General features: G+C 53.5%; 1 protein-coding gene across 1 annotated transcript in view; it reads left to right on the forward strand.

Annotated features, from left to right (window-relative positions):
• Positions 1-1,626: 1,626 nt before the first annotated feature.
• EPHA8 (EPH receptor A8) overlaps positions 1,627-15,285 on the forward strand; it is a gene marked incomplete at its 3' end in the record, with an annotated part of 37,845 nt that continues 24,186 nt past the window's right edge. Inside the window, 2 exon segments of the mRNA XM_082328836.1 lie at positions 1,627-1,683; positions 11,249-11,912. Of these exon segments, the coding sequence (XP_082184962.1) occupies positions 1,663-1,683; positions 11,249-11,912 (685 nt within the window). The 5' untranslated portion in view covers positions 1,627-1,662.

Consider the following 15,285-nt stretch of genomic DNA (forward strand, 5'->3'; position numbering starts at 1 on the left):
AATTCTTTCAAATTGTTCTGCTAACATTAATAAATGCCTCAAAAGCTCCTAATCTGCTCTGTCAGAAGCATGACGTCCGGGCGTTTCACAGCCAGCTCACGTCTGTGCTCCTCTCTCCACCTCCTCTCCTTCCCTGCCTGGTAATAGTAAATGAAAGTGGCACCCGTTCCTCCCGCTTCTGGGACCAGCATCATGCTGAGCCCAGGCTCTGCTGGGGCTGGAGCTGCTGTCCCGATGTGCCCCATCCCTGCCGCAACAAGCTGGTGCCTTGCGCTGGGACCACCATCCCTCCAGAGTCGAGGGGCCAGCTGAGACCCCGTGCTGCAGCAGGGATGGTGCACCAAGTTGCCTCGAGGTCCAGTTGGATGCTGCTCGAGGGTGAAGAAAAGCAGCCAGCATGGACACAGCATCCAGCGTGGGCTTGACCTTACTGGGTGGCTGCAGGATAAAGAGTGCTGGGGAAAGCTGGAGGCACTGTAGGTCCCTGAGGGAGCCTGGTGCTCACGAGGGGTGACGAGACACGGGCGCGCTGGCGTCGGTGCCTGCTGCCCTCACTCCCAAGGGTCAGGGCAGCTTGCTGGCACCCTCTCCCAAGCCTCCATCCCTCTGGATCTGTACCCTGGAGCTGGGGCTTGGGCTTCTTCCCCAGGTGCTGAGCAAGTCAGGGTGTTATCAGGCAGTGGCAAGGCTCTCCTCTGCGTGATGCTGTGGGCTCTGGGTGTGGGGCTCACGGGCAGCAGATGACACTCAGGGGCAGCTCACCCTGTGCATGCAGCAATGCCGTGGCGTCCTGCTGTCCCCCCCTGCTGACACTGCACAGGTTTCCACGGGAAGCTCCTGAGCATGTTCAAAGGTGTTCTCGCCTCTCACCTGGCAGAAGCTGCTCCCCTCTCCTTGCACATTTGCCTGTGTCTCCTCGTTAAGCCAAGCTCCTAGTGGTGGCAGGGCTTTTGAAGGGTCAGCTTTGATGGGCCTCCTCATGCAGCCTATCCCCCACGGTCTGGCCTCTGCAGTGGGGTGTCAGCCAGGACCATGGGGGGTCACTTTGTGCTGGAACTGGGCACTGCGGTGCATAATTACAGCAGCTGCTGGAGTTCAGACTTTAAACTGGTGATGCTAGAAGGGATGTGAGCCTTAAGGGCTTGGCAGAGCCTCCAGAGGAGAAGTGTCTGAGCAAGGAACGATGCTCCAGTTGCATCAGTGTCGGCCTGTGGTGGGACTGGTGGAGAACCTGATGCTTGGAGTTTATTTCCCCAGCTCCCCCTTGCTTTGCATCCCCTCTGACCTGCTCTGCATCCTCTCTGACCTGCTGTTTGCAGCCCCCTCTCCTCCAAAAGGACACGTTGCTCTCAGTCCTATGGCTAGGACTGATACAGCCCCACCCCAACTCTACCCCGAACCAAGAGCCCTGGGGAGCATCATATGTTGCCATCCCCTCGCTCCATGTCTGCCTCAGCTGCAGCCAGGCAGGTCCCTGGCAGCAGCCAGGGACAATCAAACAGGGGACAATCAAACAAGTGGGGTGCGAGGAGGGGTCGTTTGTGGTGGCTCGGTTCCTCGCCCCTCAGGGATGGGGAGAAAGATTTCTAACGCAATGTTTTGCTCCTGTGTTTTCCAGTGAACTTGCTAGACACGTCAACGATCTCGGGGGACTGGGGCTGGATGACTTATCCCTCGCATGGCGTAAGTATGAAGTGGCTGTTGGTACACAGGGGACCCCAGTGGGATGTGTCACCATAGGTCCCTGTGGGCAAGGTGGATGGACATCTCAGCCCCAGGCTGGTACCTTGGTCAGTGCTGATGGGGCAAAGAGACCATGTCTGTTGGGAAAATGCCAGCCTGAAAGACTAGCAGTGGGATGCAGCCAGTTTGGAAATGATGTTTAACTCTCCATGTCCCCTGGTAGGGACCAGGTTGTCACGAGGTCCTGAGCTTTGAGGGAACTCAAGAGCTGGGTTACCGCATGGGTGCTTATGCTGAGAAGCATCTCGTTCCTCGCTGCGGTGGGGGAGTGTCAGGAGGAAGAGCCCAAAATGACTGGGAAGCTCTCAACCACCTGTAGTCAGAGGAGTTTGCTGCTGGAAATGGGCAAGAGGGGCAGGGAGCAGGTGGTTTTTTACGGGGAATGGGGATGTAAATGCACAGCCCTGCAGTGTGGCTGGGAGGGATGTAGGGGTGGTGACCCTCATGTGAGCCTCCTATCTCTACTGGCTGGATCCTCTCCGCACGCTCCCTTCACTTGCATTTCCACGTCCAGGTTTTCCTGCCGCAGCAGCTTTCTGAAAATTGTGAGTTTCAGATGGCAGCAGTGACCTGGCTGTAAGGATTTTGCTCATTCATTTTCTGAACAGAAACAATCCCATAAATACACACAGGACCAACTGCAAGGCACAGTGGTGCTTGCTGCATGCACAAAACTGGGGTGCCTTCCTGGCTTTCGCTGCTGTGTTGATTTTTCATGTCCACTCTTTTTCATCCCCTCTCTGAACTAAACAGTCCTAATCTTTTCAATTCTGCCTCCTACAGAAATCTTCCCAGGCCTCTAATCATTTTCATTGATCTGTTGCTTGAGACTTTCAGTCCCCATGCTGTTTGAGCAGGAGTGATCAGAACTGCGAATTCATAATAATAACAATGATCAGATTTATATCAGATATTATTATATATGTAAATATATTAAATCATTAACTCAGCTCTAATTTTAGCAGTTAGCTGTTGCAATGATGACTATCCTGGAAATGTAATAGATTCAGAGGTACAAGGTCAGAGGGGACCGCAGAACTAATGTGATGTGATCTCCTGCATAAATACAGGCCTTCAGACCTGTCAATTCACTCACATCTCAGAAAAGCCCAGCTTTTAGAAAAAAACATCCTTGACTACAAAATTGCCAGTGGTGGTAAATCCTCCAGGTCCTGTAGCGATGTTGTTAACAGGTCACTGTTAAAAATCCATCGCTATGTGGATTTGCCTGGCTTCAGTTTCCAGCCACCGGACCCTCTTCTGCCATTACCTGGATGAGCAAGGTGTTGTCCTCTTCATGGTCATGCACAGGCTGCCCTCGGTCACGTGGATCCCTGTCCTGTCACCCTGCTGCTGCCATCTCATCCCAGCCCTGGTGCCAAATCCTTGCATCCTGGAGGGGCCTGATGCACATTCAGGGGATCAGGGACCAGGGCTTCCTCTGCTCCCCTGGGAGGGAGGATGTTTCTGGGATGTTTCTGGGAGTGAGGGCTGTTTTCCTTTGTCCACTTCCACTGTTCTGCCCGTCATTGCATCCTAAGCAATTCCTCCCCATAGTCAGACCCTTCACCGCTTGCAGACTGCCCAAGACTCTCCTTCTTCTGGATCCTCCACCATGAGTCCAGCTCTCCAGACGCCCGTGTGACCGCATCCCCAGGCCCATTGCTAGCTGTCAGACATGCAGATGGGATCCATCACATCACCTAGGTGACCTGGATGAAGATGAATCCACCTGAGCTGGCTGTCCTGGGGACACATGGGCATGACTGGGCAGGACCGTGCACTCCCAAAGCAGATAAGGGATTGAGCCTACAGGTGCCTCTTTCTCACCACATCAGGGACTTCCATGACTGGTTAAGGTGCAGCATCCTGTATTGTACATCTGCAAATCCAGGGGATGAATCCTGGGTCCTGACCCATTAGGGCTGTCAGGTTTAAGGTGTTAGGTGACCATGGCGTGCTGGGGCTGGCTCGCAGGGCAGCCACCGCTGTGCTGCTCTCTTGCACTACAGCGGATGCCCAGCAGCTCTTCACCAGCAGCCCAGCAACTCCTGAACCCTAATACGTGTCTGAAGTCTCCAACTTATTAGTGATGTTTATTAAGAATAGTTAATACTGGATGCCAAAAAAGAAAAAGAAAAACAAAAAGACTTGTATAACACCTAATGCCAAAGCCACCTCTTGGACATGCTGCTGTGTCTTCCTCCAAGTCCTAGGTAAGTCATGGGGTAACACCACTCTTTGCTTACCTTGTGCTTTTGCCCAACTCGTGGCCTTGTTACCAAGAGGACAACCATACAGCTGTGTGAAAACTGTCTTGAACACCTTCAAGGAGGGTGCCTGGGTTTTGATGTGACGTTCTTGCACAAACAACTTTGCATGTCTTTTTCCAGCTGGATGTTTAAATGGCTCCTTTGAACACTTGCCTGGACTGTGGTTCTTCCTCCATGGGCCTTTGCATCGCTTCATCCTGAAAGAGCATCTCATTCCTTTACTCTCCTGCTGGTCCTTCAGCTCCAGGTGCTTTTTGAGTAGTAAATTTGCGCTTGGATCCAGTTGCCACCACTGAAAAGGCGGTGGGATAGGGTGCTGGCAGATGCTTCCTGAGCAGCCCCTACAGCAGGATTCAGATTCAGGTGGGACAGATGCCAGATGACTCACAGACTTGGTAGCTTGGGTCCACATGGCTCCAACCCCAGTGTGATCTCCGCTCTGGGAAAGGGACTGAGTTTGCTGGTCACCATCTCAGGAGTACTGCTGGTGTCCCTGGGACTGCCCCTGCCCGCTGCGGCATGCTGTGACTCTGGCAGCCCTGGGCTGGGTAGAGCCCAGTTGCTGATGTAGTATGGAGGTGGTGTACTGTGAAGCCAGATTTTATTTGAGGTCCCTTATTTTTGCTGCTGTTTCCTTAATTCAGATACTCCTGCTGGAAACACCCGTGGCACTGCCCCCTCAACCTCTCACGATCCTCCCTTGCTGGCTGTCCTGCCTGAGCCATGGCTGGAGTGTGCTGTGGGTGCCGGAGGGTGCAGGATTGCCCTGCAGTGTCACATCCGTCACAGCATCTTCCTGCCAAGAGACAGTGTTGCTGACCCTGCCTCCGCAGCTGAAGTCAGGCTTGTTTTTGCTTTACCCAGGGCTACCGCATGGGTGACAGTGGGGACGTGGATATCTCTGCTGGGTCTTTGCATGGCGCTAAACAGCACAGAGCTCCAGTTCCCAGCCCGAGGAGCTTAAGACAGGGACTTGTGTCTGCTAGCTCAGTCCCTAGTGCCCTATAGCTTGCTTTTCCAGCACCTGCAGGTCCTGTCCTGTCCCATCTCTCTGGTGGCAGTCTCAGAGGTTTCCTCTTCTAGACTGGGAGATCCCAGAGCTGCCCGCACAGCCAGGGCAATGGTCCAAAGCATTAGCAGTGTAAAACTGGAAGGATACCAGTTGCAAAGTCCTGATGTTTTCATCACACCTGTAGGCAAGGTGAACTTGCCTCACAGGAAGGTTTTTTTTCCCTCTCTGGATTTGCTGTGGCCAAGCAAGAGCAGAGGAGGAAGGGGCTGGGAGCAATGGGCACAGTGGGGGTCAGCAGCACCATCGGCCCTGGGGAGCGTCAAGCCATCAGGGAGGCATGCACGGCCTGTTTTGACATTTCCTCTTGCCAGACAATTAACTGAGGGGTAATTGTCTGTAATTGCTGCTCAGGGGTTTAATTGCATCCCCCCCTCACCTCCACCTCGGAGACACGTGCAGGAAGCGGAAGGGTCATGCAGAGCATCCCTGTCCCGCAGGCTGCGGCTTCTCTCAATTATAACTTCAAAGGGCTCCCAGGAGCTTTGCAGCTTGCTCCATCCCCAGAACAATTCCCTTTGCATTGAAAATTAAACTCTTATCAGTGCCGTCAAAGAGACTGCCCCTTCCCCTTCTGTGCCTCTGGTTTCCCAGCTCTCCTTGCCCCAGTGCCCCAGTGCCCTTCTGTCCCCTCTCCTTGCTTGGCACGTGACCTCCTGGATCAGAGGGAGCCTGATCGGCCCCTTTGCAAATTGCTTTTCTACTGACTAATTAAAACGCTGATGAGATAAGTCAACATATTATTAATAATTATTGTATCGTCTACTTTGATTTACAAAGTCAAACAGGAAATGATTTTGTTCAGACACAGGGTATCTAAGGAGCTTGAATGATGCCTTGCAAAAGCTAATTATAATGGGAGCACCTTGAGTGCTGGAGAAAGGCCCCTCCATGCTGCCCACGACCTCCCTGTCTGCCCCCCACCAGCACCGCCGTGGTCTGGCCCCACAGCATCCCCCTCGCTGCACGGGCTAGGCTCAGCCTAGAGAGCTGGTGGGCATCTGCCTCCCAGGCAGCTCCCCCAAAGCCCAGCATGCTCCATGTTGGCTTTGCTGGTGGGAACACCAGGAAAGACCTGCAGAGGTGGTTTGCACCTGCCCATCTCTGCTCCTCTGCTCCTGGTAAAGGGGCATATCCTGAGGCCCCTGGGCACAATTAGCCAAGAGTGCTCTTCCCTCATTCTGCAGTAGCTCAGAGAGAAAACTGACAGAAAGGCACCAGATTTGCTTAAATAACCAGCTGAGAGCACAGACGACACATTTCTGCCCGTAGGATGGTCTCTCAGCAGTGTTTGTGCACAGGGATGGGGATTTCATGCTGGTCTACAGTGCTACTGTAAATGCCCCGGGACTGAACTGTTTGCAGAGCAAAGCCTAAAGAGCAGGGGATTTTTTTGCCTGACTCTGGTCCTGCAGCCAACAACCAGGCTGGGATGAACCCCATCTGACACGCCAGCTCTGTTACAGAGCAGGGTCTCCCTTTGCCCCAAGCCCACCCTGCAAAAAAACTCTCCCCAGCCCAAGCTGTGCTGTGTACTTGCCACTTCATCCCCCTTCAGGGTCATGTCTTTCTCCTCAGAGCACCAAAAGATATTGGGGCTCTCCCATCTGCCCAGGCCATCTCTTCTGCCCTCCATCACTTTGATGTCCTTGTGCCATTTCTTGGGTTTCTCTTCCAATCAGGAGCCTCTGCCTGGATCCAGGAATACCAGCAAGTTACAGGACAAGCTGCGGCGAAACTCATTTTCTTTGGAAAAAAAAAGATGGGTAGGAATGGAACATTGAAAAATAAAGATTTAGACTAGCAATTGAGATAAAAGCTCATCTCCTGGTGCTTGTTCAGTAAATGCTGGGCTATTGCTAATTCCCCAGACGCTGGTCACTACCAGGAGTTAATCACCTGCAGTGAAACTCAGGGTAGTTAACTGCCTGACAAATCCCTCCTTAGCCACAACAGTGACTGATTTCATGGGGATTATCTCCATTAACGCCTCCCATCTAATGATTTATAGCTGCAATAACGTCCTTCTCTTTTTTTTCTCTCTCAGTGACAGTGGTGTGAGGGACCCGGCAGCTCCTGGGGATGTGCCATAGCTTAGGGCTTGCTCTCGGAAGGAAGGAAAGTGCTGGATGTCTCAGCAGCAGCAAAAGCTTTGCTATTCCAGGCAGACCTGGCATCCCTCCTGGAAGCTGTCCCAGCGCTGGGGAGACCTCAAACCTTGGGTCCCTCTGTGGGCAGCTCAAGGGTAGTGGGAGGCTGAGCTGAGGCGTGGGGGACATGGTCTCTCCTTGCGTGTTCGCTGCCTCCACTCCTCCTCCTTCTCCTCCTTCTCCCCACTCTGCTGCACCACGCAGGCCCTGGGAGACTTCTAAGACCTTGCTTAGCTGCCCAGATATCTGGTGTTTGTATCTTTCGCCTTTCATAATCTGGCAAATTTTTTTATAACTGGTGTTGACTTTAATTTAAACTATTAGGCAAGCCCCTGAATACAGATGCAATCATGTCCTGCCCATCCCCCCAGTGTGTGTGCTCACCACGTTAATTATGATGTCCTCATTTCCGTCTCGCTAGGGGATCTTATCGCAATGATGGGGGCCGGGCTGAGCTTAGTTTAATGAAAGCAACTTCAAACCGTCAGCCGAGAGCAGGTGATGCCAGGAGGCTGGGTGTGTGCACAGTGCCTGTGCTGTTGAACCGATGGTACCCAGCATTGGAGACTCCTCTCCCTGGCCATAAGAGCCTGTAGTTAAGGTGAAACAGAAAAACCCTTCAAGTCTTGGGGATTCCTGAAGCAGGCCCCTCCATCCCAAATGCCCGGCAGGTCCTGGGGCCTGGCAGAGCTCATGGGACCTGTGTTGCCTTGTGGGATGCTGGGAAGATGCACTTGTGGCATCCGAGCCACCAGTTCAGGTGGCCTGCCTTCCCTCCATGCATTTCCACCGATGGCAGAGCACTTGCCCTGTAGGCCAGTGGTACAGGTGTGGTGTTTTGGGCTAGTCTCAGACTGGGATCCCAAGGCGCTATGTATGACCCTGGGAAAGAGCTGACAGTCCAGCTGCTGTGCAAAAAAGCATGAAGTTTGAAAGAGCAATGCTGCAAATGCCAACCCTCCAAGTTCTCCCCTGTGGTCGATGCTGACTATTGCCGGTGCTTGGAGACGGGCATTTAGCTCCCTGCTTTCTGCCAGCAGTGAGGACGCTGCCAGCACTACGGTCATGAGCACTGTCTCCTCTGCCAGATTTGGGAGAGAAGTGAATGTCTGGAGACCCAAAGCAACCACACGAGCTGAAGGCCAAGGCATTTTGGTGCACACAATAACCTCATATTTCCCTTGCTGGATGCTCCTGGAGAGTCCTGAGCCTCACAGACGTTGCAGGGGGATGCTGGCTGTGCATTGCAGGGAGCATCCCTGCTCGCCACCCTCAGCTCTGCCCTTGCCCCGCACGTCTCCTCCCATGTGCAGCTCTGCCTCACTTCCCCCCTGGGGAACTCAGCAGAGAAAAGACAGGAAACAGATGTTGTGTTAATTTGTGCTCGATTAATTTTGACAACGACTTCCACACCCTCCGCAGCGCCGCAGTGTGTGCACACGTTAAGGCAGGAGCGGGGAGCTGGCTGGCTCCTGCTGGCCCCGGTGCAGGGAGCTGTGCTCTGCCTGCTGCTGCACACACTTCAGGGCACCCCTGTACCCCTTGGCCAAGCGGCAGGAGTGTATCCTCGGTGTCACAGCACTTTCTATGGGCTCATCTCTGTGGTTGGGGAAGCTGAGGCATAATAAGAGGGGTGCTGCTGCTCACCCCTCCAGTAAAGCACACAGGTAGCCTGGCCCCTTTCCATGTTGTCCACCTGAGTGCTGGGGTGCAGAGCAGGTCTTCAGTGATCCTAGGACCTAGGTGAACCTGGGAATTTCTGGAATTCAGAAGACAATTTTTTTAAAAGAACCAGAAATTTTTTTCTCTCCTGGCAGTGGCTTGACTTTCACACCCTTTGCCAGTATATTCCCCTCTGAATGAGCTTTTGTTGAAGTTTGCACCTGGAGCTGTTGCCTTTTCCAGGTTGCTTTAAGCTCTTTAGGAGTAAGAAGCAGAGTTTTCTCCTAAATGCGAGATGCTGGGGGAGTTTTGAAGATGTACATCACCAAAATGACTGCTCTGATCACCCTAGCCCTAGCAGAAGGCACAGCAACACCTCCTCCCCAGGAGCTGCAGGTCGAGGAGGTTAAATGAGGGAGGACTTTCCCATCTGAGAGGGGAGAAGGGAGCAGGCTGTCTTATAGGTATCATGGATAACCTCTTTCCAATATTTCTTATGCTCTGGGGGTGTGATGCCCTCCCCTAGCCAGGTTCTGCCACTGCAGTGCTGGTGGCCACATAGCGAGGCGGTTGGGTGCCTGTCCCAGCAGATCTGCATCCTTGTCAGCTCCCACAGTCACTGGGGTGAAGTCTTCAGGCTCACCCCCTCTGAGCTGAGCATCAGGCTCCTTCTCTCTGCGCTGCTGTTTGTTTTGCATCTGTAATGAAACACAGATCACCACTCGCATAAGAAAACACCATTTTCACCCTCTCAGAGCAAGCCCAGGGTTTATTTTAATGTACTTGCAATGCTGCTTAAAAGATTTGTTTTCCTGCTCTGTGCATCACTGCAGGAGCTTTGCTTGGCTCCCCCAGCCTCCCCAGCCAGCACACAGGCAGGCAGGACACGCACAGTGCTGAGGTGGGGGGCTGCTCCCTGTCAGCTGCCTTCAGCAGTGCAGGCAGAGCCGGCAACCCGAGGAAGGTGCAGGCAGGGAGGTGCTGAGGCTGTGGGGGGAGATGGTTTGGTAGGCAGAGCAGCAAGTGCTGCAGGGGTGCCAGTACCTTCCTCAGCTTCTGCAGGGCTGCGTTCGGGGCTGCCCCTCACAGCTGGACTTAGGCATGGTGGTGGGACTCAGGCATCTTCAAAGCCTGTTGTTAAGTCCAGGGAAAAGTCAGAAGGTTTGAAGTCCTCTGCTGCTTTGCCTCCTCCTCCTTCTCACATAAGAAGAATTCAGAGGTCCAGACCCATCCATGGGGGATGTGATTGGTCTGCCTGGTTTGGACAGGGATGTGAGCTGAAGAGGTGGTGGGAAGACCCCAGAGAATGGAAGGTCTGTGAGTCCTGGTGAAGAGTTGGTGGGGTTGGAGAGGGTGGAGAAGGGGACATGCAAGGCAAGAGTGAGCCCCTAGAAGTGTCCTGTAGCCCTCAACAACTAAGTTCAACTTGCCTCTCAGCTATGGAGCTCATTTGTATCCAAAATCTCACTACTTCTTCTCACTTCTCATCAGTCAAAACCACTTAGCATCCCTCCCTTGGATGACACAAATGTCCCTGTCCTTCTAAACTCACCCAGACCATGCTTCTGTTGCAATCCTACTTGCTGCAACCTGCTTTTGCCCATCATCTCCTCCCCAAGCTCACCCTGCTGCCACTGCTATTTCAACCCCAGAGCTGTCAAGCTGTAAGACCCCAGTTCCCAGAGCCAGCCCCCAGTCCAGCCTCTTAACTGGGCTGAGCACTGTGGGCTTACACCGAGGAACCACACTGACCTCACCTTGCCTGGGACGAAGGGGGCTCTGAGCCCCCATAGACCCCCATTTCTTGCTGGAAGTCCTGTGTTCACTGCATGCTTCCCCTTCACCCCATGGTATGCACCCCAAAACTCATTCTCCAGCTGGAAAGCGGCTTCTTTAGTTTGTGCATGGAGATTGCATGAGCCAGAAGAGACCCAGGTGAGCACCATGCAGGTACCTTCCTGCTGCTGCTGTGCATGGCAGATTGAGCACCAAGAAAAGGGACTTGCAGACATGGTCTGGAGGATTTGGAGCCCTCCCAAACACACACTGCCATCAGTTTCTGCCATCAGATCAGACTCGCGCAAGCATTCCTGTCTGCGAACAGGGGTGCACTTCACCCAGCTCTGCCTCAGGGTGGGCTGTGAGAGTTACTGCCCAAATTAGTGCTGGGTAAAGTCTGCTCATCCTCATTTTCCTTTGGCCCGTGGCAGCAGTGATCTCTCGTCCAGATGCAGCTGCAGGAGCAGAGGGAGTTTATCCCAGGGTGGGTGATGGCACGGACTCCTGCATGCGCCATGCTCACCCGGTGTTTGGGGACATCTGGAATGACCTGTTCTCTCTCTGTCCCACAGTGGGATTCAATCAATGAAATGGATGAGTTTTTCAGCCCCATCCACACCTACCAGGTCTGTAATGTCATGACCCCCAACCAGAACAACTGGCTACGGACCAACTGGGTTCAACGGGATGGTGCGCGGCGGGTCTATGCAGAGATTAAATTCACGCTGCGGGACTGTAACAGCATGCCAGGTGTGCTGGGCACCTGCAAGGAGACTTTCAACCTCTACTACTTGGAGTCCGACCGGGACCTGGGCACCAGCACCCGGGAGAGCCAGTTTATGAAGATTGACACCATCGCAGCTGATGAGAGCTTCACCAACGTGGACCTGGGGGTGAGGCGCCTGAAGCTGAATACAGAGGTGCGAGGCGTGGGGCCACTGAGCAAGAGGGGTTTCTACTTGGCCTTCCAGGACATAGGCGCTTGTATCGCTATCGTTTCGGTGCGGGTGTACTACAAGAAGTGCCCGGCAATGGTGAGGAACTTGGCGTCTTTCTCTGAGGCTGTGACTGGGGCGGACTCGTCCTCCTTGGTGGAAGTGCGGGGAGAGTGCGTGGGCCATTCAGAGGAGAGGGACACCCCCAAAATGTACTGCAGTGCCGAGGGAGAATGGTTGGTGCCCATCGGGAAGTGCGTGTGCAGTGCTGGCTATGAAGAGCAGCGGGATTCCTGCATGGGTGAGTCCCTGCTTCTTGCTAGCGGTGCCTGCAAGGGGAGGGATGGCTGCAAGGGGCTCTTGCCTCTTTGGGGAAGGGCTGAGGACAGAAGCCTGCTCACAAAAACTTGGACAGCCAGCCTCTGTGGAGGCCAAGGGCTGTCCAAGCCGTTGCTGGCCAGCTTCATGCTTCCAAAATGTGTCACTGGTACCACCAGAAAGCTCCTTGGGAGCTCCCGTGAGCCTCACTGTGACAGGTCCTGGTGTACAGGACATGGCTTTGGGATGAGGACTGGCTTTGCAACAGGGGCTGGCATTGCGACAGGGGCTGCCCTGGCTCCATCTTGCTCTACTGTGTAGCGTGTGGCCTGGAGGTCCCAGCCCAGTGCCCCCAGCAGCTCTGGTTGGTGCTGAGATCTCTGCTGGTGCACTCCAGCAAAGCACGACTTGATCTCTCCAAAATGCCCCACCGCTTGCTTCACTTTGGCAGGGGGTTTGACAGTGAGGAATGCAAAAAGAAGAACACTGAGCTTTTATGAAACAAGGTTATCGTGTCCATCCATCACCCCTCCCTGGGGCTGCCACAGAGCGCTGCCATCCGGGGGTGCAGGGAGCCTTCCCAGGGGCCGTCTGTGCCGCTGGGCAGACGTCAGGCTGCCGACTGTACAAACTGCGATAAGGAAGCGGGGTGACCAGCAGCAGCCATGCACCAGGCATGGGGATGTGTGTGTACAGAGCACAGTGCTCAGGGCTCCCCATGAGAGCCCTCCGCACAGATTTGTTTGCTCTTGTCTTCTTTATGGGAGGTGTTTAGGGGAGCAGCACAAATAAGAGCGTGGAGTTTTTGTTTGAGTTTTGTGGAAACGTCAAGTGGAACATTTGTCTTATGGAGACTTGATGCAAGGTTAGGACGTCCGATGCTGGACTGGAATGCATCCAGGTGCCGCTGGGACCTGCGCCGGCCCCGGCGGGTCCCCAGCTATGCAGAGTGGGAAGGACAAGCAGAATAAATGCTTCTATTTGAAACTCCTCCAGCCTGCGACCATTAATTTGAAAGTCATCCTGGGATAGATCTGATAATTCAGAAAGGGTCTTCTTCTCCCACATTAAAGAGTGGGTGCTAAGTGCGCATGGGGTCAGGCACGTGCTACCATGGGACAGGGCACTGTCATGGGCTGCCTGGATGGCTGCTCACAGCCCTACGACTGCAAGGAGCTGTGAGTTGGAGATTTGGTTCAGAAGGTCCAAACACCCCTTCCCCGTATTCCCCCTCCTATGGTCCCATACAGCAGGCTCTGCCCCAGGAGATCACCACCTCAAAGCCTGGAGGCTGAGGGAAGCCTTGGCATCAGTTTTGTGCTCAGCCTGCCTCATTTTCCTGTGTTTCCTTGGACACATTTGTCTCTCTCCTGAGAGGATAGCCGTGGGAGAGCTCCTTCTCTGCCCTCCTGCCCTTTTCCAGCGGGATTGCTCCTACCCATAGGCATGTCACAGGAGGAAGCACGGTCCAGCCTGCCTCCTCTGCTGGGGTGGACACAGGCAGAAGCTGGCCCTTCTGCATGCAGACCGACTCAGACCCATGCTGCTCAACAAGCAGTGCTCTCAGGTGAAGATCTCCAGGCCTTGTGGCGTCAGAAACAGGACAGAAATGTCACTGGACTTTCTCTGACCTCAGTGTTGTCTTGCCCTGCTGCCTTCCCTGTCCCATTTCTCCAGCTCCTAGCACAGGGAGTTTGATAGCCCAGCATAAAGCGAGCAGGGGCAGCACCTCCTTCCTAGCATCTCCTTTGGTGGGTGGGTGTGGAGCAGGAGTACATATATTTACACACGAAAACAAACAGATGCAAATCTCTGATCTAAGCTTCTTGTGCTTGATTGGGGCAGAGTTCATTTTTCACAGTGAAAAGTGCCTTTCTGGAATGATTTATAACCCCAGCGGATCTGTCGGAGTTGGAAATTAGCCGTTTTAATTGTCAGGCAGACAAAAGCAGGATTCCAGTGGCTGTCGCCCCAGCAATTTTTCATTCTCCGTCACAGGGATGAGATGATATAAATCACTCCTTGTGGCCCTAATAATCTTTCTATAAATATCAGGGAAATTCATTTTTTGCTTGGGGGGAAAAAATTAGAGAGAAGATACTTTGCCTCTATGGCGGTGTTTAAAATGTGATTCCAAATTAATTTCCTTCCGCCTTTCACAGCTGGACGCCTTATTTGTCAAAGCTAAAGATGTTTGAACAGTGGAGGTTTCTCCCCCTTCTCTTTAATGTTCATTTTTCTAAGGACCTGCCAGAGTGATGGAAGACAGCTCAGTAAACCAGATCATGGCCAGAGCTGTTCCCAGCCCTTCAGTGGAGAAGGAAGGCTGTGCCACAGAGCTGGGAAGGATGGGGCGAGGTGGGACGTGGTGGAGGGTGTGTAGGAACCTCGGGAACTTCTCTGCCTCTCGTCCCCTTTACTGCCAGCCATCACCCTGGATGCTCCTTTGTTTGGGCAGGAGGGTGGTGGCTGGGATCTCTGACTCCTTGCACTTACCCCAGCGGGATCCATATGTTTCATCTTGTTGTGATGTCCTGGTGTTTGCCGTAAGGATGTGAGGGGCAGTTTCCATGGGATCGGGGGGGGCAGATCTCAGACCAGGGGTACTGGGGTCAGGACCACACTAAGGATGCCAGCTAGCCTGGCATCAGATGTGTCACAGCCCTGCATCGCACAAGACATTTGTCCCCCGTATCTGTGCCTCATGCATCTGCCTGATTTATCTTCAGAGGCACAGGACCGCCTTTTCCAGCTGTGGCTGGGCACGGGTGCTGCAGTGCCTTACTGGGTGGGAACCAGGTTTGAGCATGAATTGCCACGGCTGCTGATGGGGTCCTGGGGTCTGCCAGCTCCTAAAATTCCCAGCTTCTAGTCCCACAGCATCTTCTGCCACAGCCACCCCAAGGATGAAACCCCTCGGGGTCTCTCTCCCAGGGCAGCACAGCCCTGCTGCCCCACTCACTTTTCCCCTCTGTTTTCAAGGCTTTGAAGGACTTTGTTTCCCTCACCGTCGTCAGCCACAGCGAGCCTCAGATGTGCTGCTCTGTCCTCCATGAAGTGTATCAGTCCACAGCAAGACATGTTAGTATCTCTTACACACAGCAAATAGCAACTGCTCTGCCTAAATAGCAGAATAAGCAATAGCATAAGTGAAAAGGATCTGTCCCAGCAATTTATCAAATAAGAAGACAATCAGCATAATTCACCTTATTTATATGCAGCTGCTGTACAGGACAAATAGAGACTAATTTCAATAAGGTCAGTGCAATTAAAGAAATGAGAAAGGGGAGCACTTTAACCCTGGGTCTGCTTCTGTAGGAAGCGAAGAAACCCACAAGCCACCTCCTCAAACAGCC

Source organism: Platalea leucorodia (genome assembly GCF_965183815.1).
Source record: "Platalea leucorodia genome assembly, chromosome: 17".
Classification (NCBI taxonomy): domain Eukaryota; kingdom Metazoa; phylum Chordata; class Aves; order Pelecaniformes; family Threskiornithidae; genus Platalea; species Platalea leucorodia.